Below are 22,246 nucleotides of genomic sequence, written 5' to 3' on the forward strand. Positions count from 1 at the left end.
TTCAGTGGCGTCCTCATGCAGACTGTCACATGGCCCAGTTGGTGGTGAATCTTGGTGCTGAAGTGAGAAGGAACCTGCCGGAGCAGCCCTGGGGGAGGGGTCTGTCCATGGCAGTGGGCACCAAGGGGTGGCAGGCAGTGCTGGCCCGCCGGACCCCTAAGCTTCTGGGAGAGTGACGTCCCCAAACCTGTGGGCAGGGCTTTGGCTCTACCCAGCTAAGAGGCCCCAGGGAGGCTGGTCTGGCAGGTGGGTGTGGGGCCAGCCCAGCCCAGGGGTGGGCCTGGGATCTGCCTGGGGTTGGGGGTGGGTTTGTGGGGGGCTGAAGGCTGGGGGAGGGGAAGGAAGGCCGACGGGGCCTAGGCAGCAGGCTCTTCCGGACCAGAGTGAAGACCAGCTGTGCTGAGTCCACTGGGCAGGAGCCCTTGTTGGGCATGGGGGCAGAGCTGGGCTGTGGGGCCTGAGGCCAGGGGAGAGGGGCCGGGGAGGGGGTCAGCTCATCTTTCCCCCAGGCGCCGGGCTTGCAGCGGGGTGGGTTGCTGGGAGCCCTCCCCCACGCCCTCTCTGAAGACACTTCCCTGGATGGACGGGTTGGCGGCAGGCACTCTCCACCTCGCCCTCTGGATAGAACTCACACCCGCCCTCCCACCTGAGGGCCTGAGGGAGCCAAGTCCCTTCCAGGTAGTGGAGGGGGGTCTCCTTCCAGGCACCCCCACCTGTTAATTTCCATTGTCTCAAAGGCCACAAGTTCCCACCAGCAGAAATGAAGCTCCTAACAGCATCCTCTAAATCCTACAGGGCTTCTCAGGGAATCTGCACCTTCAGTGAGCCCCCAGGCCGGTGAGTCCCCTGCCCACGTGCTGGGGTCTGGTGAGCCCTGGGCTTGAGAGAGGTGGAAAGGCCACAGGCAGGCTAAGAGCTCCTGCTCTGGGCACATCTTTGGCCAGGAGGGTGGTAATGCTTCCCCTCCCCCGGGGTCTGCATTTTGCTCTGTCTTGGCGGACGGGGTCTGGGTGAGAGGCTGGCCTTGGCCAGTGGCGGCTGGCCTGGACTGGCCACTTGGGGTAGTCCAGGCTGTGGGCGGGGCCTGGGCATAGGCGTGTTCCGGGCACAGCAAGCCCGGCACTGTGGGGCCCCCAGGACAGGGGGGTTCGCCCTCCCTGGGGAGGGGCCTGGCTTCCTGCCCCTTCCTGGAAGGAGCCCCTCTGAGCCAGCCGCCCTCCGACAGACACGGAGGAGCCGAGGAGCGCGGAGAAAAGAGGCCTTTCTCCTTTCCTCAAAGGTGTGTGTGTGACTCGCCAGTCCCGGGATAATTTTAACTCAGAGGCTGGCCAAAAAACGCCCGGCTGCTTTTTTTCCCCTGGCCGCTGGGCGCCGCAGCCCCGCCCGCCCAGGTGGGCCTGAATGGGGGGCTTGTGCGCGGGCGCCGCCCCCGCCCCACCTGCCCGCCCCCTTCCCGCCCGCCGCCCTGCCGGCGCGACCCGCCGCCGCCCAGACGCCGCGCAGCCATGGCCCGCGCGCCCGCGCTCGCCCTGCTCCTGCTGGGACGGCTGCTGGCGGCCGCCGGGGCGCAGGTGAGCGCGGAGGGGCCGGGAGCCGAGCAGCCGGGACGGCCCGGCCCGCACCGCCCGGGCGGCCGCCGAGCCACGCGCCGCGCGCAGCCCGTGCGCCCCACAGCGCGCATCGCCGACGGGGCGCGGAGCCGCTGACCTGCGCTTGAGCCCCGGGGACGCCGCACGCCTCGCGGATGAGCTCGGCGGCCGCCGCGTCCTCGCCCGGCCGGGGTCTGGCCGGGTCTGGCCGCTGCCGGCGCTGCCGCCTCGCCGGACGGACAATGTGGCCTTTGTTCCTGGGGCTCCGCGCGGGCGGGCGCAGCCCCTCCAGCCGGCGGATAAACTCCCGGGCTCGCGGGTCACCGAGGCGGGCTGGGACGGGGCCCCCTGTGAGAGGCCCCAGAGCTGCTCCGGACCTGGGAAGAGGGGAGCTTGCCCGGGCAGAGCTGGTGCCAACCTAGGAGACTGCCTGGAGGCGGCGGAGGGCAGTACTTAACACTTTTCTCCATTTCAGAAAGTGGGACTTCCTGGCCCCCCTGGCCCCCAAGGGCCACCTGGGAAGCCAGGCAAGGATGGCATCGATGTGAGTTGGGGGACAGGGGGATGGGAGGGCGGGAGGGTTCCCTGGGGTTCTAGCTCTGTCTCCAGCCTCCCTGAGCCCCCAGGCCCGGCGGAGAGAGAACCAAGCCTCCCAGAACTGGGGTGATGGCAGCAAGAGCCAGCGCCCCTGTGGCATGTGGGCAGACCCGCAGGGGTGGCAGGGGGGCTGGGGGTGTCACACTGTGGTCCCTGGGCCAGTAACGTGGCCAGTGAGGTGTGTCTCTGGGTTCCCTGAGGCCTGTGGGGCGCCGGGTGCTGGCGCAAGCCTTGCGGGAGACAGGGCCAGCTCGGCCCCAGGGGTGCTGTCCTCTGCGCGGTCCCAGTCCAGGCGTGGGAGGCAGAGTGGAAACCTCCTCCGCCCAGAGAGCTCCACAAAGGCCTGTCTGCCCCGTGTTGTTCCCCGGGGGCAGTGAGGACTGTGAGGTGCTGTGTCAAGAACCCCCAAGACCCATCCTCAGCCTCCCTCCCTTGAGCAGGGCAGCCATGCCCCTCCCTGGCCCCAGGTGGCCAAGGGCCTGAAACCTGGCCTCAGTCTCAGTTAAAGGATTTCAGGCCTAGAGGTCGTCAATGGGGTTGGGGGCCCTGGGGGGCCTTACCGGAGGGCAGATGGAGCTGGGAGGCCTCTCAGCTGCCCGAGGCCTGGCTCCTAAAGCTGGCAGGCCGGGGAGCTTGGGGGCTTTAGGACGCCTCCCCGTTGTTCCAGGCGGTCGTGTCCCCTTGCCCTCAGAGTGGTCTCCAGATGCAATGTGGGCTGAAAGGGCCGAGCCCCATGTATCCAGGCCACCCTCTCCCCAGTGCTGGGCCACACAGGGGGTGCCCCCAGGTGGTGGATGTAGGAGCTGGGGCCCCATCCTGTCTCCTGGGGCCAGGCCTTGGGGACCGACTTGGAGGCAGATCCCGGTCTGCTGCCCTGGGGCAGGGTTTTCAGGGGACCCTTGATTTTCAAGGGTCACATGTGGGCATCTCCCCTCTGCAGGGAGAAGCTGGTCCTCCAGGTCTGCCTGGGCCCCCGGTGAGTGTCCTTGGCTGTGGGGGAAGGGACGCCCCTTTCTGGTCTGGAAGGGGGTGGACACAGAACAGAGAGGTCTTTCAGGCTGCCGTCCCGCCAGGCTGGCCCCGGGTCGCCTGAGGAGAGGCCCCAGAGGCCTGAGCAGGGGCCTGAGCCAGGAGGGGCGGGAGAGGGCGCGTGGGATTCGGTGTGTCCCTGGGCAGGGTCTGGCTTTGGGGCTTTCTTTGGGCAGTGCCAGGCAGGCCAGGGAAGGGGTGACACGCGGAGCCCTCCCAGAGCTGCAGTGTGGCCCCTCACCTCGCTCAGCTCCAGGGGGTGGCAGTCCCAGGGCTCAGAGCCCTGTCTGGGCCCACTGGGGGTCCCACAGAGGGAGCTGCCAGCCCTTAGCTGGGAAGGCCAAAGCAGCCAGGTGGACGCCTTACACACAGGACCCCGGGATGTGGTGGGCAGCCTTCCCGAGCCTGGGAGGGCTGGGCCTGTGGAGCAGAGGGGGTGCTCGGGTGGGAAACGCTTGCCTCCTTGTTGAAGGCCAGAGCCCAGGGCCAGACCCCTCCCTCACTCCTCTGCCCCTTCCTCCTGCGCAGGGACCAAACGGGGCCCCAGGGAAGCCGGGCAAACCAGGAGAGGCCGGGCTGCCAGGACTGCCCGGCGTGGACGTGAGTGTGCCGGCCCCTCCCCACCCCGGGCCCTGGAGTAGTCGGTCATAATTGCTGTTTTCCAGCTGCGCCTGTTCAAGTGGGAAACCCAGTCCTGATAGAAGTTTCCAGAAGTCCCCATCAGGGGTCCTTTGGTCTTCATCCCAGACCCCGATAGCATCTGGCAGAGGACAGAGCCAGCCCACAGGAGGGGAGCGTCCCGCCAGCTCTTGCTGGTCCAGAAACAAACACCCATTGTCAGGCTCCTCTGCCCACCGCTGGCCTGGCCCCACGCTCAAGCCCCGGCAGCCGCAGGCTCAAGGCTTGGCCCGGGAGCTTTGTTAGGGCCAGAGCCGGGTCTGGGAGGTGAGCTGCGTGGTCCTGCTGGGCTGGTCCCCAGGGGGCCTGACTCCAACAGGCCCCCACTGCCCCCGGAGCCTTGGGACGGGGATGTGCACAGGGCCAGGAGAGGAAAGTGCCAGGGGGCAGGGCTTTGCCTCTCTGGACTCGTCTTAGTAAAGGAATTGTCCGTGTCTCCTTGTTGCCCTGGGAGTGGCACATGCTTACCATGTGGCCCCTCGCGCCCTCCCTCTGCCTCTCCCCAGGGCCTGACCGGGCGCGATGGACCCCCTGGACCCAAGGGCGCCCCTGGAGAACGGGTAAGTGCCCGCACCATGTCTAGTGGCCTCAGTTCGGAGGTGAGGTCCCCAGCCAGGGGGTGGCCGTGACTCGGCTGGCCAGGCCCTACCCATGCAGGGGGATGGGGGGAGGGGACTGAAAGGCCACCCCCGACTCTAGTGGCTGCCCCACCCCTCCCCTGGTCAGAGTTTTCTCAGCAGTCAGACCCTGGGGGAGAATTGGTATGGGGGGTTGTGACCCGCCCTGTGTGCCCCTTCCTCCTTGGGGTGCCCCTGTGGCCCCCAGGGCCCTGGGCTCACTGTCATCCAGCCTGCCGAGTCCCCTGAGCCTGACCACTGTCCACTGAATCTTGCTCCACGACCGACTGGCACCATCGTCTTAGGACGGTCTTCTCCTCCCTCGGCTTCTGAGTACAAAACAGCCCAACGTCCTCTCTCCTTCCCCTCTGAGAAGTGACCGTCAGTGGCGGGTGCTGCTGGGCCTGGGCACTAGGCATGGCCGAGGCAGGCTGGGTGGGGGCGCACAGGACACAGCCCTGCCCTCGGGAACTCGCCGGCGCTCAGCAGAGCTCTGGGTTGAAGACGGCAGAGAGAAGGTAGCTGCTGTCCGGCTGAGTCCTGCGGTGCTGGGCGCGGGGGTGGGCCAGCCCCCCAGCTTTCCGGGGAGCCCCTGGGCTCCGGCGCAAGGACCAGGGCGTGCTCCCCTCCATCCAAGGAGCAGGTCATTTCAGAACGCAGCGGTGCAGAGGGCGGGGGAGACAGAAACTTGGAGTCACTTGTGTCTATCTGGGCCCGAGCTGGCTGGCACCGTGTGACTCTGTCCATGTGTCTGCAGCAGCTGCCCAGCCAAGCACCTTCTCTGGCCACGCTCTTCCTCGCCAGGGCTGTGGGTGCGGGAGGCTGCCAGGGCACCAGGGGCCCCTCCCCTCCGTGCAGTGGGGCCTCCGGCCCTTGTCCCCCGGAGGAGCTGTGGGACGGGACTCCCCGGGGAGGGAAGGGCTCGTAGACAAGACAAGGGTTCCTGGGCCCAGCCCAGCCCTGACACGAGTTTTCCTTCCACAGGGAAGTCTGGGACCTCCGGGGCCACCCGGGCTGGGGGTGAGTGTGGTCATCACCTCTCTGTGGGGTCTGAGGAGCTGGAGGGCCTGGCCTCTCCTGGGCAGCCCCAGTTTCTGTGCGGGCGGCTGGAGGCTCCCCCAGGCCCTGCCGAGCCATCTTGGGGGCGGGGGGCACACCTGCCCTGTGCCCCGCAGGCTCTGACCTCCACGCTTGGCTTGCAGGGCAAAGGCCTCCCCGGACCCCCCGTGAGTACTGACGACCCTTGTGGCCCCCCAAGCACGCGAGTTCCCAGAGCTGCCCCACCTAGGAGCCATCCTGGGTGGGGGTGTCCCACACCATGGCTGGGGGCGGGGCTTTGGGGGAGCGACCTGACCACCCCATACCAGGTCCCTGTGCCCTCAGAGAGGGCAACATGGGCCTGGGTGGGGACCCCGTGTCTCACCTCTTACCCCACTCCAGGGAGAGGCGGGAGTGAGCGGCCTCCCAGGCGGGATTGGCCTCCGCGGCCCCCCGGTGAGTAGCCACCTGCCTTCCCCCACCCCTGGGACAGGCTCCCCATGGCCCCCCCAGGTGCCCAGACTTGGCTGCCAAGGGCTCCCGCTTCCCCCTCCCCTCCTCCCCCCTTTCCTGGTGGTGTCAGCACAGGCCCTGGCTAGTGACCCAGAGAAGGGACAGTCCAGGCCTCTAGACGCACAGACCCCCCATGAGGCCAGGGCTCGGGAGGTGGGGGGAGCTGGGGGTGCCCTCCTCTCTGGGGCAGCTGCTCTAAGTCACACCTCCACAGGGACCCTCTGGACCCCCAGGCCTCCCTGGCCCCCCAGGACCTCCTGGACCCCCTGTAAGTACCGGGCTAGTGTGCTGGGTTGGACCCCCAGGCCCCATGACCCACGGAGATCCCCTAACCCTGACCAGCCATTCCCAGGAACAGACTGGGGTCGGGGGGCAGCAGCTATGGCTAGGCCCCCATGGCCAATCTGCCCCAAGGACAGGTAGCTTCTGTCATTGTCCCATGCCCTGTGGATGGGCCAGCAGCACCCAGCACTGGCCACTGGGGCACAAGGTGAAGCGTCTCCGAGTCCCCTGGTGGGTGGGGGAGGTCGTGGTCAGAGCATGGGGGGTGGGGATGTCAGCTGCCTGTCTCTGTTCCAGGGACACCCAGGGGTCCTCCCCGAAGGCGCTACCGACCTTCAGGTGGGCACTTGCAGCCATTTGTGAAGGGGGCTGGGGGGTGCCTGCCTTGGGGGGAGGGGCCTGGCCTGAGTCCCACCTTGGTGACGCGCCGATGCAGCATTTTCCCTGGAGAGGGGCTTGTTCTGAACGGCACGACGGGAGGGCCCGGGGGATCCCTGGGGACCGGAGCAGGGCGGACAGGTCCAGGCACAGCTGGCAGAGGGCCCAGCTGGGGGGCCCGCCCCCCGCACTCCCCGCCCCCCCCCCGTGGCTCACAAAGCCACCAACCACATGAGTGACCGTGAACCTAAATCAACTATAATCACATCAATCGTCAGCTCCTCCCTGCGTGAGCCACCAAGGGGGGCTCCAAGCCACAGGTGCGGGTGGCGCCCACACTGGACGGGGCAGCCCGTGCGTCCTCCATGCAGAGGCTCCCAGCTAGAGTCCGGGAATCACGCCTGTCCTGATCTTTGAGCCTTGTCACTCCGGAGGCCCCAGCGCTGTTCTCTCCTGCTGCTGCCCTCAGGGGCAGCCGGCACCCCGCCTCCGTGGAGGGGGTATATATTTTCAAAGGGAAAAATCTTGCCCAGTTTGTGCAACCACTGATGGCTCTTCCCCCTGCTCTCATGCCCACCTGCGTCCCAGGTGCGCCACCCGTGTGTCCCAGAGGGAGGGCTCGGGGTCTTCTGGAATGAGGAGACCGCAGGCTGACGGTACCGGCTCTGCACCTCAGCCCAGCCTGCGCATTGCAGCTGTGGAATGCTCTGGAACCTCCCCAGGGTTCCTTGAGCCTCTGGCCAGGAACATCAACTCTGTGGCCTGGACTCCCAATACCGTCCCTCCCACAGGCCACAGGCTCGCACAGGCTGCGCGCGGGGCCCTTTGTGCAGCCAGGGGCCGCCATGCTGAACAGCTGCGCTGGAACCTGCGGCCAAGGGCTGAGACATCAGAGCTGGCTGTGGGGCCCCTGGCTGCCATCTGGCTGCATGCAGCCCCTCGCCGGGCGGGGCAGGCACTAACGAGGCCCTGTCACGGCTCCCCCACTGTCCCTCGTACATGGGGACCCCCTTCTCAGGGCCCCTCTGGTACTGGCCTCTGACTGGGGTCTGCTCCATCTGGCTGGGGGGTCTGACCACTCTGTTTTCCAACAGTGCCCAAGTATCTGCCCGCCAGGACCCCCTGGGCCCCCAGGAATGCCAGGGTTCAAGGTGAGCGGGCAGCCTGGCCCTGGTTGCAGGGTGGTCTCGGGGAGAAGCGGGGGGCTGGCTCCTGTCCCAGCTTCAGCACCCCCCACGCTGGGAGCTGGTAGGGCCAGAGAAAGGGCATGGGGGAGAGCTGGCTCCTGTCCCCAGCCCAGCCCTGCCCCCACCCACAGCACCTCTCAGGCCTCAGTTTCCCCCGCTGGGCCCAACCTGCAGTGCTGCCTGCCGCGGTGTGGCTGTGGCTGGATCTGCTCGGGGAGGGGTGGCGCGGTCCATCGGGGTCCGGCGGGGCCGTGACTCCCTGTTTGCTTGCAGGGCCCCACTGGCTACAAAGGGGAGCCGGGAGAAGTCGGCAAGGACGGCGAGAAGGTGAGCACCAGCGTGTCTGCGGCCGCGAGGGAGGGGCTGGGGGCCTGGGACCCCGCCACGGGCAAGGCCACCAGGACACGTATAACCACTCTGGAGCTACGTGTGACCCCCCTCACTGAGCCGCATGGCCCTGCCGTGACATGGGTGATGCCAGACTGAGCCACTGACTCCGCTTTCTCCCTCTCCGCTGCAGGGGGACCCCGGCCCCCCCGGGCCCGCCGGCATCCCGGGCACCGTGGGGCAGCAGGTGAGGCCAGGGAGGGGCGAGGGTGGTGGGGAGGGAGATGGGCGGCCAGCACCTGGGCTGGGGTCCTGCCTGCAGAGGCTGCCGATCCCAAGGAAGATGCTGGGACTCCCGGGAGCCCCCCAGAGCCAGGGCCCCTGGTGGCTGCCAGGTGGGGGCGCAACCCCGGCCTCTGCATCTTCCACTCTCTCCGCACAGGGCCCCCGGGGGCTACGAGGACTGCCAGGGCCGCTCGGGCCCCCCGGAGACCGTGTAAGTCCTGTGGCCCTGGGGGTCTGTGAGCCAGACTGAGATTGGCTGCGGGGTGGGGGCCTGGGCTTGTCTCCATGTCCACACCAGGGGCGCCCGTGAGCGAGGCTTCTTGGAAATGGCGCCCTGGGCTCTGCCGCCGCCCAGCCGTGTGGGCCCCAGGCCTCTGTGGCAGAGGTCGGCCCGGTGTCCTCACGCCCCCACACATGGTTCCCACCCAGGGTTTACCAGGACGAGGTGGCTTAGGCCCAAGGGGACTGAGGGAGGGGAAGAGGTTTGGGAACCACTGGGTGCGTATTAGGGGTCCGCAGGGTCCCTCGCAGGGCCTCTCCCGACAGGGATGGGTGACGGGGATGGGTCCCGGGGGTGCCAACAGGGAACCCCAGATGCTCCCTCTCCTCCACAGGGTCCCATTGGGTTCCGAGGGCCCCCCGGGATCCCTGGAGTGCCCGGGAAAGTGGTACGTGTGTCTGGGGGCTGGGGGGGGCCTCAGCTCCACCTGCCAGGCCGAGGCGTCCCCTGCACACACCTGGGGGGCTGGTGGCACAGGCCAGGGGGCCACGTTTACCAAAAAGGTGCATGCTTTGTGGGAGATTCGCCTCCTTCCTGGTTCTGGACAGGAAGTGAGGTGTCTTTATTGCCCTCTGACCTCTGTGACCCTCAGCAGCATCCGTCCACCACCTCTGACCCCTCCCGGCCTTGGTCCGGCTCCCACCTTCTCCGTGTTGCTAACTCTTCCCTCCCCGCGCCCCCTCATTTCCAGGGTGACAGAGGCGAGAGGGGCCCCGAGGGTTTCCGCGGCCCCAAGGGCGACCTGGTAAGTGAGAGAGAACTCGGTTCTCCGGGCCCCTCTGCAGAAGGACCTGCTCCAATTCCTGACTGGTGTCGGGGGGGACCCCGCGGGGCACCCGCCAGGGGGAGTTGGGGGCCACCTGTGCCTGGGGGGGTCATGAGCCTGGCCCTGGAGGCCCCAGGACTCTCCCTGCCCCCATGGGAGCCCTGGGCCCCTCCTCGAAGCCAACAGGGACCGGCTCCGGCAGGGGCTAAAGGGCAGACCCCAGGTCGGACGCCTGCAGCCCTGGGCAGAATGGGCTTCACCTGTGCCAACGATGCCCAGGTGAGAAAGAACGAGAGAAAACGGCCTCAGGTTGAGCCAATAAACTTGGCAAGCCCAGACCGCGAAGGTCTCTGCACTGGAGTGACTGCCCCAGCGGTGCTCGCCTGTGGCGGCCTCCCGACCCGCCAGCCCCTCCCCGACTGACCCAAAGATAGTTGTCCCCACGCACGACGGGCCCCTCGGGGACAGAGCCTTCCCCGGCGGTTGGTTCCCTGCCGGGAGCGCGAGAGCTGGTCTGGGAAGGGAGCCCTCAGGGTCCACGCCCTGTGTGTCCTTCAGGGCAGACCTGGTCCCAAGGGAGCCCCCGGAGTGGCCGGGCCAGCTGGAGAGCCGGTGAGTCCTGGGCTGCAGCCTGTGTGTGTGGCTGTCCTGTGTCTGTAACTGCTTCTCGGGGGACTGTCCTTCCACTTCCCGGCCATGCCCAGGGCCTCACGGGCATGTGGCCACACTCAGCAGGGCCCGCCCTTGGGTTAGCGCCCGCTGTTGCCGTGTGAAATTGGGAACAGTGGTTGGGGAGCCCCCTGTGCCCCCGCATTTCCGTGGCCGCTAGGACCCTGCGGAAGCAGCGGGGCCCGGCTGGGCTCACCTGCGCTGGGGCCTGTGGGCGGGGGCCGCCAGGTGCTGCGGACATAGGCGTGGCGTTCCAGGGCCCGGGCACCTGTCCTCAGCTCCTCCTCCCTGCTGTGTGCCCAGACCCAGTGCCCCCACCGTCCCTGGCCCTAGAGGGGTGTCCCTCTCTCAAGGGACGCCTGGGGCGGGAGTTGGCCAAGGACGGGCGCAGGGACAGGCCCCCTGATGCCTCAGCTGGTGGAGAGCGTGGCCCAGACAGCGGGGCCCAAGTCCGGCTCCCCAGCCTGTTCCCACCATGCAACAGGCCACCTGCCCTGCGGAGCCGGGAGGCGCCTGAGCAGATGTGGCCTGGTCAGCGACGCAGCGGCGCCCCCTCCGCGGCTCACCTCCCCCCTTGTCCTCTCCCACCCCCCTCACCTGTGTGGCCTCAGAGGCAGCACAGGCTGCCACGCGGCCTCCTGGGTGAAATCACAGACACACCCCTGGGTTCAGGGGGCAGACCCAGTTCTGGGGGTGCGGAAGGGGCTGCCCTGGGGGACAGGGCTGCAGGGGGAGGGGCGGGAGCATCTCCTTGCCCTGGGCCTCCCACGTCACACGTCCCTTGTCTCCAGGGCATGCCGGGCAAGGACGGCCGGGACGGAGTGCCAGGACTCGACGGCGAGAAGGTTGGCGCGGGCTTGGGGGGTGGAGGGGAGCTCGGCCTCCCAAGGCCCCAGCACCCACTCCCTCTCACCCCTGCTGTCCTTGCAGGGAGAGGCTGGTCGCAATGGTGGTCCGGGAGAGAAGGGTCCCAACGGGCTGCCGGTGAGTGCCCAGGCAGGAGGGGCTGGCCTGCCGGGTCCCACTGCTCGCCGCTGGGCCATGCTGGGCTGGGATGTGTGGTCATCGTAAGGTCCCTTCCCACGGTGGCTCTGGGGACTGCCCCTCAGGGCCCGCGCAGCCCCTGGTGCCCAGCGGGTGCCCGTGGGGGGTGTGTGTGTGCGCGCTCGAGCCCATCCTGGATGCGGGGTTGGGGGGGGGGTCACACCATGGGCCCTGGGGGCCCCTGCAGGGGTCCCGCACCTGAGCCCAGGGAGGCTGTAGAAGCCCCCAGGGTCAGCAGACTCTGGGAGCGCTCTGTCCTGTGGGGCCTCTGTCTCTGTCCCGTGCTGCACACGCCCGTGGACTCAGCGGCGCTGACCAAGCTCTGTCCCGGCAGGGGCTCCCCGGACAAGCAGGGTCCAAAGGCGAGAAGGGAGAACCGGTACGTGGCTGCTTTCCCCGGGGGAGGGAGGCCGGCAGCCTGGCCTGGGGGGGGGGACACGGGCACTCACGGCCCCGCCTTCCCGCAGGGCAGAGCCGGAGAGCTGGGCGAGGCCGGCCGAGCGGGAGAACCAGGCATCCCCGTGAGTATCCGCAGCCGCCCCATCCCGTCCCACCCGTCCTCGAGGACGCTGCTCTCACGTGCTGCTGCTCCTCCCGCAGGGGGATGTCGGCGTGCCCGGGGAACGCGGCGAGGCTGGCCACAGGGGCTCAGCGGTGAGTGGGGGGACATGGACCAGGTTGTGGGGGTGGCCTGAGCCCCTGGCAGGTGGCTCCGTGTCTGAGCAGCTGGGGTGACATGTTGGGCGCATTGATGGGCCAGGACCACAAAACCGAGGATGCTGGACATGGCGGGGCCAGGCCTGAGCTGTCTCATCCTCAACACCTTTCCGTGACGGCCCAGCCTCAGATGGCGGTGCCCACCTGTAGCCCACAGGGCCCTGGGCAGGCGGTGGGCATCAGCGCCTGGGCGAGGGCATGCCTGAGCCTGAGACCCCTGAACTGACCCCCAGCTTGGCCGGATGGCCGGGGACCAGCTGCGGTGCCCGCCCAGCCCTGTGGGCTCCACAGCCCCCTCCCTGGGGCCTCCCCAGGACCCCACTCATGCCTCCTTCTGTCTTTCAGGGGGCCCTTGGCCCGCAAGGCCCTCCCGGGGCCCCCGGCGTCCGAGGCTTCCAGGTGGGTAAGATGGGGGGGCAGGTGTGGCCTGGAGCAGTGACCAGCACTGCAGGCCCAGGTGGGAGCCCGCGTGGGCCACGCCAGCAGCGGAGGGTCGTGGCTGAGCTGGAACTTCTCCACAGGGCCGGAAGGGCAGCATGGGAGACCCCGGCCTTCCAGGTCCCCAGGGCCTCCGCGGCGAAGTGGGTGACAGGGTAAGTGGCCCTGCCCCGCGGGACGTGTCCCAGCCCCCGCCCACGGTCCATGGGACATAGGAGAGGAGCGAGCCACGGCTCCTCACAGCGTGCAGGCCACCGGCCTCTCGCCTGAGCCTGCAGCTACACAGCTCCCTGGGGGGACAGCCCCTGAGCCCGGCGCCCTGTGGTCCCCCCATCCTTCCACGTGGCCTTCCTCGTGGGCAAGGGGGCTCCAGGAGCCTCGGCCACTCTGCTCCGTCCCATGTGTGCGGGAGAGGACAGCACACAGTCAGTGCCCAGTAACCAGGGCGACCGGGACCTGCCCTGGCCCCGCCCATGGGCTGTCGGCTGAGGGCTGTGGGCAGAGGGTGATGTCACTGCACCGTACGTCTGACACCGGCAAAGCCCCAGGTCACCTGTGGTGTGGTCTGGTCTGGGCCCCGGCCCCGTTCCACCAGGCCCTGCCTGCCGTGGCCACCCGTGGGCACGGGCAGGAACGCAGCCCTTTCAGAGGCGTGCACGCAGCCCCAGGGGGCTCCAGGACACGGCCACAGACTCAGCCACCCCTGCGTCTGGGACAGCTGGGGCTGTAGACGCCGCCACCCCCCGTGGGGACAGTGGGCCCTTTCTTAGCCGTGGGCAGGAAATTCCAGAGGCCTGGACGTGCCAGCAACCCCAGGGCCTCCGGGAGACGGCGGCTGGCGCTGGCCCAGGCGGGGGCAGGGCCTGGTTGTAGTGTCACACTCGCTTGCCCTGTGGGCAGGTTCTCACTCGTGCTGCTATGTGAGCAAATGGACTTTTTAAAAATTTTTTATATTTTTTGTAGAGACAGGGTCTCACTCTGTTGCCCAGGCCAGCCTGGAACTCCTGGCTCCTGCGATCCTCCCACCTTGGCCTCCAAGGAGCTGGGACCGCAGGGCACGCCACCCCGCCCAGCTGCAAGGGAGATCCCAGCAATCCCCCGACATGTCCTTAGGCTCAGGGTCAGACAGGAAGGTGACGGGAGCTTTTGGGCCTTTGACTCAGGGATCGCACTGCGCTGGGGCTGTCCTAGACCGTGTGTGCAGACACACCGCACAGGTTCACTGGGATTAGAATACCCAGCTTAAAAGGACCTCAGTGTCCCCAAGGAGCATGGGAACCGGGCCCTGGACAGAATAGCTGGTTCTGTAGGGAAGAACCGAGACTTGCGGGCGTGCACAGCAAGGCCTAGGGTGCTGCCTGTGACCTGGGAATGTGTGCCCAGCCTGCCGGGCTGTGCCCACGCCTGCGGATGCGTGGAAGTGTTTGCCGTCCCTGGGTCCTCCTCAGTGGAGGTCCCTTTGGGGAGTCCTGCGAGTCCTCTAATCAGAGCCTTCTCTCCACCCCAGGGTCCTGGAGGCACCGCGGGCTCTAAGGGAGACCAGGTGAGCAGGTGCCTGGCGGCCGGTCACACCTGGGTTCATTTCTCCTGCCGTCTTTCTCATTTGCTGTCCCTGGCCCCTTGTAGCACAGTGACAGCCGCTCTGGACACTCAGCCCCCAGCTCAGGGTACAGACAGCTGGCCGGCCAGACAGTCACCATGTGGCTCTGTCCTGGGAGGCATGGACGGGGACCCCTGGGGGGCGTGTGTTTCCTGCTGATCTTCTGGGAAACGGACTTTGAGGAGGAGGGCAGGGTCCAAGCGCTCCGTTTTGCAAAAGCAGATGAGAAACACGTTTCTCTCTCTGCAGCAAGCTCTGCGGGGGGCTGTGCTCAGGGCTGCCCTGCCCTCCCAAGCACCTGCTTCTGACCTCCAGGCAGCCCAGGGGCCGTCTGTGCTGGTCGAGGACCTGCAGCCTCTCCCTCCACACCAGGCTCTGGAGGCAGAGAAGCCTCACTCTGCAAACGAGTGCCTTCTGCTTTGCAGCGGCCACCCTGGGCTGCGGGTCTGAGAGGCAGGGTCCTCGGGGGCTGTTAAAAGGCAGGTCCTGGCCCCAATCCCAGGGGATGAGTGTTCAACGGCCCAGTTGGAGAGCAGTGGCCTAAGGCATCACGTCCCTGGACGCACTGAACGATCCTTTTACCTTCGGGTTGTCACTCGCAGGGCATCGCGGGCTCCGACGGTCTTCCTGGGGACAAAGGCGAGATGGTGAGTGATTAAGTTAATCTTCCTGGTACTGAGGACTGAGAATTAACTAGTCTCTGTGGGTGGGAACCGTCCCAAGGAGGAGGTCAACATCTGCAGGCCCTGGGGCAGGAACAGTCCTGCAAGGGAGTGTGAGACTGGACTCGGGAAGCCGAGGCCTGGCCACTGACGTCCCCCCAGCTGGGGAGCCTGGGGCAGCTCGGTGCTCAGGTGGGAGGGCTCCCTGCACCCCCTTCGCCTGGTAACTGCTTGCAAAAGTCACTGTGGCTTTTCAGCAGGAATTAGTCTCAGCCGAGTTTTAACTGAAGAAAACTCAGCTTCTGCTTCCACAGAGCTGAAACCTGGGTCAGGTATGAAACCAAACCCTCGGCTGAGTCGACTGACTCACGTTTCTCCTGGAGGGAATGGAAGTGGAGACCTGTGGGGTCAGAGGGAAAGATCTTCCTGGCTTGGCTGTGGCCGTGGCTGGGGCTTTTAAATCTTGGATTAATCTTTGCTTTGTGTCTGGGCAAAACCCCGGTAGCCTAGTGTAAACTTTTTAAGCCTCTAGCCACAGTAATCTCAGCTGTGCGTCTTACTCATTTTGGTGGATTCTTAGCGAACCTTGACACGCAGGGTCCTGGAAACCCAAGCAGCCGCCAAAGGCAGCTCAGGGCCACTGAGCTGATGGGTGGTGTGGGGAGCGGCGCCTGGGAGGGCCAGGCCAGGCCCGGCCCCTCGGCTCTCAGCCCTGGCACAGGGGCTGAGCGGGGGACCCTCCCTCTGCCCTTCCCAGCTCCGGCCGGGGCAGCCGCTGGCCAGTGTGAGCAGACTGCGGGGTCAGGGCCCCGTCGGCCCTCTGCCTACCTGCTGGCTGGCCCAGATGTGCCTTAGTCTGTTTCCTGCCTCGGCAACAGTGTATCACAGGCGCTATCTAGGAAGAAAAGAGATGCATCTGGCTTGTGGTCTGGAGGCTGGGGCGTCCAGGACTGGGGGCGGCACCATCCCAGGGCGGAAGGCGGAGCAGGGAAAGCAACGTGGGGGCGGGGAAGGGAGTGGGCTCGTCCCTTCTTCAGGAACCCACTCCCGCGACAGCAGCCTCAGCCGTCAGCGCGCTCACATGGGGCCCTCAAGACCCTGTCACCTCCTAAAGGTCCCACCTCTGAACGCCGTCACAATGACAGCTGCATTTCCGCCTGTGCTCTGGGGGACGTTCGGACCCTAGCGGGCTGCGTCCCTGCGCACACGCTTCCGGTTGGTGGTTCACTCCTGAGGACACACCGGGGAAGGGCCCAGTTTAGGGCAGAGGCGTCCAGCTCGGTATTATTTATGACAGCAAAAAAAAAAAAAAAGGAAAAAAGGCAACAGTGAGCATGCTTAAGAGACAGGACTGAGCAGCTACTATTACTAGAATCGCTCCTCAGTGAAAGTAAGTTTCAAGGAAGCCTTAGTGGGCTGGCGTGGTCTCAGTAGCGTGTCCTCGGGAGCTGCTCCGCCCAGCTCACCGCACACGTGACGTCTTGCCTCCCTTTCTCTTCGCAGGGTCCCAGCGGCCCCGTCGGATCAAAAGGAGAGGTGAGTGCCTGGCAGATGCCCGCCCAGGCCTGGGCTCACAAGCTGGGCAGGACAGGGGAGGGGCCCTGGGGGCCGGCTCCGGGCCAGGCTCCCGCTGACTCACCACTGTCCCGTTTCTCTGCAGTCTGGCAGTCGAGGGGAGCTGGGCCCCAAAGGCATCCAGGGTCCCAACGGCACCAGTGGCGTCCAGGGTGTCCCCGGCCCCCCGGGGCCCCTGGGCTTCCAGGGCGTGCGGGGCGTCCCTGGCATCACCGGGAAACCAGGCGTTCCGGTACGTCACTCTCCTTCCTTGGGCAGGTGCTGTAGGCACTGGGCTTGCACAGGACTTGGCTCACGTCTTCCCTCGACGGCCCTAGTGGCTCTGGGGGTGTGACGGTGGCTGCGGCAAGCCGCCACATGCCGGTGGCCTTGTGGTGCGTTTCAGGGGAAAGAAGCCAGTGAGCAGCGCATCAGGGAGCTGTGCGGGGGCATGATAAGCGGTAAGTCACCTGGGGCGGCAGCGGCAGCGACACACGACCGCCCTTGCCTCAGCACGTCACTCCGGGTGGGGCACAGCGTTGGTCTCGTACCCCAGAGCAGGGACAATCGCTTTCAACCAAGCAGAAGGAAAACCTCCCGCTGAAAGGCAGCGCCGTGCAGATATTTTATGCTTTACCTGGAAATACTTGGGAGAATCCTCTCTGATCAAACGCCTGCACCCTTGTTTCCCCAAAGAACAAATCGCACAGTTAGCTGCTCACCTGAGGAAGCCGTTAGCGCCGGGGTCCATCGGCCGGCCTGGCCCAGCCGGCCCCCCCGGGCCCCCGGGCCCCCCAGGTTCCATCGGCCACCCTGGAGCTCGAGGACCCCCGGGATACCGCGGTCCCACTGGTGAGCTGGGCGACCCTGGGCCCAGAGGTGAGTCGTGGGCCCAGCGTGGTCACCGGGCTACAGAAATGCCACACTGGGGGGGAGGGGGGTGGGGGCTGTCACTGGATGCTGCTTCCGGTATCCGCCAGGCCCCGCGGATTCCTTACTAATCCTGCGAGAAGGAGAACATTTTTTCAAATGTGATATTTTTCTCAAATACCATCAAACCACCTGGGGGCGGGGGGGACAAAAAGCGAGAGGACTGAGCAAACAGGAAACAGCTTCCTTCACACCGACACGGGCACCGCAGCACCTGAACGTCTCTGTTGCAAAGGCAAAATACAACAGTCAAAATTCTTTCTGTTTTCAAGACTAAATTAAGCAAACTTAATTTAGAGAGGGTGAAAGCACCGGTGCGGCCGCTGACCGGCTGGTGGTGCGCTCAGCTGCGCGCTGCCTGCCTGGGCACGTTCTGGGCGCCCAGACCCACTGGACTGGGGGGTCTGAAGCACGAAACACACACAGTTTTCAAAGTGGCCTTGAACACTGAGATCGTTTTGACGCTCCCAGCTGGCCCACCCCGGCCGCCGTCCAGCCAGCAAGCCCCATGTTACTGACCAAATGATTTCCTGCGTCCCAAAAATAGCTTAAGAAAAAAGTTTCTAAGGGAAACTTAATTCTGTGAGTTCCTTTCTTCCCCTCTGAGACCAAAAGCTTTAGCGAGGTGACAGTGTCCCCTGATTAGTGGTTCGTTTCACTTCTTTTTAATATACTTAGAGACTGAAGAATTTCAACACTAGAGTCAGGTGTCAGACTCACCTGTTTGTCGCCATGCAATATCCGTCCCAAACTGACCATCAGACAGGGCCGTGTTTTCTCGGAACTTCAAGTTCTGACCTCCTCAGGCCACCATGCGGGTCTGACACCACACGCAGGACTGCAGGGTCAGAAAGAGGCCACATAGATTTTCTTCAAATAGGGACCTGGATTCCTTTAAGACTTTGGAAAATAAAATTCAAAAACAGGCCGGGCGTGGTGGCTCACGCCTGTAATCCTAGCACCCTGGGAGGCCGAGGCGGGAGGATTGCTTGAGCTCAGGAGTTCAAGACCAGCCTGAGCAAGAGTGAGACCCCGTCTCTACTAAAAACTAGAAAGAAATTAACCAGACAGCTAAAAATATGTAGAAAAAAAATTAGCCAGGCATGGTGGCACATGCCTGTAGTCCCAGCTACTCGGGAGGCTGAGGCAGGAGGATCGCTTGAGCCTAGGAGTTTGAGGTTGCTGTGAGCTAGGCTGATGCCATGGCACTCTAGCCCAGACAACAGAGTGAGACTCTGTGTCAGAAAAATAAATAAATAAGTTAATTCAAAAACAGCATCAATCACCCTTACTGGTTCTGCCAGAAAACAGTAGGACAACATTAGTTACACACAGTACGGGCAGGCGGCCACGGCGTGTCCTGTCTGTCGGCGGCATGGCGCACAGAGGGAGCTTCTCCCTGGAGGTGCCTCGGTGGCGCCATCCATGAGGAAGGACTCGGGGACCCCCAGGGCATGGAGAGAATAAATGAGAACATGTTTGCACAGGTGCGCCCGCTGTGCGCCCAACCAAAGCTACTGTCACTGCCGAGCCTCCACCTCCCCGCCTGACAACGCCATGCTGGGGAGGCGCGCCCGGCCCCCCAGGACACGGCAAGCCAGGCCTGCCCCACAGGGAGGCCCGCCGGTAACCCAGCCTGTGCGTGACGGGTGGATAAGCAGGGTCGGCCCCATGACCTGGGCGCGGCTGAGCACGCCGGTGCTGGGCGGCAGGATTGAACAATATACGCTGACAAACACCAGAAGGGACAAAGTCGGGGTCACTACTATTAACATCAGACAAAACAGGCCGGGCGCGGTGGCTCACGCCTGTAATCCTAGCACTCTGGGAGGCCGAGGCGGGTGGATCGCTCAAGGTCAGGAGTTCGAGACCAGCCTGAGCGAGACCCCGTCTCTACTAAAAATAGAAAGACATTATATGGACAACTAAAAATCTATATAGAAAAAATTAGCCGGGCATGGTGGCGCATGCCTGTAGTCCCAGCTACTCGGGAGGCTGAGGCAGTAGGATCGCTTAAGCTGAGGAGTCTGAGGTTGCTGTGAGCTAAGCTGACGCCACGGCACTCACTCTAGCCTGGGCAACAAAGTGAGACTCTGTCTCAACAAAAAAAAAAAAAAACATCAGACAAAACAGACCAGCTCTAATCACGCTCCCTTACAGAGTGTCACCAGATTGATAAAAGGTATAATTTGACCGGGTATGGTGTCTCATGCCTGTAATCCACCACTCTGGGAGGCCAAAGCAGGGGGATCACTTAAGGCCTGGAGTTCAAGACCAGCCTAGGCAACATAGCAAGACCCCATTTCTAAAAAAAAAAAAAAAAAATAAGATGGGCATAGTGGCTCATACCCTTAGTGCTAGAATCAGGGCTGGGGAACCTGTGTCCTTGGGGCCACATGTGGCCTTCTGGATCCTTGAGTGCGACCTTCTGACTGAATCCAAGTTTTACAGAATAAATTCTTCTAGATACTCGGGAGGCTGAGGTGGGAGGATCCCTTGAGCCTAAGAGCGTGAGGCTGCAGTGAGCTATGATCTCACCACTGCACTCCAGCCTGGGCAACAGAGTGAGACCTCATCTCAAAAAAAAAAAACCCCCAAAAACCCCAAAATCAAGGCCGGGCACGGTGGCTCATACCTGTAATCCCAGCACTTTCGGAGGCCAAGGCAGGAGGATGCTGGAGCCCAGGAGTTCAAGGCTGCAGTGAGCTGTGATCGTGCCACTGCACTCCAGCCAGGGTGAGAGAGAGAGACTCTCCCTAAATAAGTAAATCAATATATCACCTTTACATAACTCATGGGTCAAAAATCATATTAAAAATATGAATACAAAATGAATACTTAATTGTTTAACAGGCACGAATATTTTGAACAAAACTAAAACCCTATCCACAGTGACAGCAGAGGTCAGGGAAGTGGTGGCCGACACTGGCTAGTCACAGTCATGTGTGTCACTCACCAACGGGGCTGCGTTCTGAAAAATGCGTCATCAGCCACTTGCGTCACGCGGGAAGATCACAGATGCTCCTGCGCACACCTGGCGGGTAGAGTCTGCTGCTCAGAGCTGTCACCTCGGACACCGCGGTGAGACCCGTCACTGCTCTGAGTGCTGCAGCCCGGTGGCGTCTGTGTGTCCAGACACATCTGAACACAGACAAGGCACCGTGACAATACAGTGTTGTAATGTCATGGGCCCGAGTCACCCATGCGGTCCGTCATCGACCGCACGTCCTCATGGGCGTGTGACCGTGTCCAGGTGGGTTCATCCCAGAGATGTCTTTTCCGGATGGTTCCACTTCAGTGAAAGCGGTGGAAAGCGGCAGCCTGTTTGCTAGAAAGGCGGCCCGAACGCCGCCGGGGTGCGGTTGGAGCGGGGATTCTAACGAGTGTCTGTGTCCGATACCTCCTTACAGGGAGCCAGGGTGACCGAGGGGACAAAGGCGCGGCGGGCGCAGGGCTGGACGGGCCTGACGGCGACCAGGGGCTGCCAGGTAGGAGGCCACGTCGCCAAGGCTTTGCTGTGCGGCGCCCCGTCCTACGTCTTACACCTGATGTGGGGGGCGTGTGCGTTAGGCGTGTGTCTCGCTTTCTTGTAAAGGAAATATTTTTTCTCTTGGCAAAGCATTCTTACAGGCAGGACTGGGAATTGTCTTAATAACCACTTTGATACGCACAAGTTTAATCAACAAACAGATCCTCACGTATCTATTCTAGCTAAGTGGATTTGTTGTATCCTGTTTAACCAAAGCTACTTAGTACCTATTTCAGTTAACTTCTAGCGGAATTTCCTTTTACCTGACCCACATATACAGTGACTATTTCCATTTTTTTAACATCAAAAATGAATGCTTTGTCAAGGAGGGAGGCGCGAGGCCGTGCCCAGCAAAGGCCAGCCCTGGCCGTACCCTGACCCTCTGTGCCCTCTCAAAGGCTCTGTCCCGGCCACTCCCATTGGCACATAAGTCTGCAAAGTCTAAGGCCCTGGTTTGTACAAAACAGTCCCCTGCCGGCTACGGCTCAGTTCCAGGCTCCTTCCACATCCTGGGGGCCGAGAGGCCTCGGTGCCCCCAAAACACTCTGCCCTCCTGGCCCCTGTGGGCTGCACCCCTTGCTCCCGGCGTCCCCCCTGGGGACCTAGCTCTGCCTGCACCTGGTACCCTGGCTGCATCTCTCCACCCATGTGGCTTAGATATCTGTGTCGCTGTTCCCAGGGCACAGTACCATGACCACACTGTCCTGGATTTTGTCACCCTCCCCAGGCAGCCGACTCTCCCTTCGCTCACACATAGTCCTTCCTGCAGCGTGCGAGCGCCCCCCAGCCTCCCACCCGCCACCCGCTGCCCCTGTCCTGCCCACCCGATCCCGTCCTCGCACAGCACCCGGGACACCTCCCAGCACCCACGTTTCCGCCCACCCCCGACCTCGGCCCCTCCCAGGGCTAAGAAATAAGCTCCTAGAAAGAAGAGCGGGGATGCTCCCTGGGTCTGAAGTGCCCCTGCTCATCACTCACCTTTCTCATCTGTCGCAGGACCGCAGGGCGTGCCCGGAGTCAGCAAAGACGGCCAGGACGGTGCTCATGGTGAGCCCGGGCTGCCCGGTGACCCGGGGCTGCCCGGCGCTGTCGGTGCTCAGGGGACTCCAGGGATCTGTGACACCTCAGCCTGCCAGGGCGCCGTGTTAGGAGGGGGCCAGGAGAAATCAGGTCCTAGAAGCTCATAAAATAGAACTTAGAAGAAGTCACACAACGGAAGCAACAGTGCTCTGCTCACGTCCAGGGAGCCCGGCCTGCCCTCCGCACCCTCGACAGCGGCCGGCGGGAGGCTCCGGCCAAGCGGATCGAGCTGTCGTCCAAGCGTCCGTCTCTCGGGTCCTGACAGCCGGCCACTCAGCTGTGACGTCGTACCTCAAACACAGGCCCTGGTAATAAATTTGTAAACCCAAATTTGAGAGGACATAGGGTGTATATATAAAAAGTTTTGTACAATTCCATGAAATGAAAAATATTCAACTTGTTTACATAGCATTTGTGTAAAGACCATAGTCTTTGTGTAAAGACATAATCCCAATAA

At 64.0% G+C, this 22,246-nt stretch overlaps 1 protein-coding gene across 1 annotated transcript; it reads left to right on the plus strand.

The window, feature by feature from the left end:
- The first annotated feature begins 1,744 nt into the window (after positions 1–1,744).
- On the plus strand, positions 1,745–22,077 carry COL9A3 (collagen type IX alpha 3 chain). The gene is made up of 31 exons (XM_069495792.1): positions 1,745–1,939; positions 2,065–2,133; positions 3,744–3,815; positions 4,400–4,453; positions 5,495–5,530; positions 5,713–5,736; positions 5,951–6,004; positions 6,276–6,329; positions 6,641–6,682; positions 7,816–7,872; positions 8,182–8,235; positions 8,429–8,482; positions 8,678–8,731; positions 9,135–9,188; positions 9,492–9,545; positions 10,125–10,178; positions 11,027–11,080; positions 11,166–11,219; positions 11,614–11,658; positions 11,747–11,800; positions 11,880–11,933; positions 12,342–12,395; positions 12,518–12,589; positions 13,942–13,977; positions 14,637–14,681; positions 16,200–16,232; positions 16,357–16,503; positions 16,657–16,711; positions 16,947–17,129; positions 20,591–20,668; positions 21,706–22,077. The coding sequence occupies exons 1-31, from the start codon at positions 1,745–1,747 to the stop codon at positions 21,894–21,896; spliced, it is 2,136 nt and encodes a 711-aa protein (XP_069351893.1). The 3' UTR covers positions 21,897–22,077.
- Positions 22,078–22,246: the final 169 nt, after the last annotated feature.

Source organism: Eulemur rufifrons, chromosome 20 (genome assembly GCF_041146395.1).
Source record: "Eulemur rufifrons isolate Redbay chromosome 20, OSU_ERuf_1, whole genome shotgun sequence".
In the NCBI taxonomy this organism is placed as follows: Eukaryota; Metazoa; Chordata; class Mammalia; order Primates; family Lemuridae; genus Eulemur; species Eulemur rufifrons.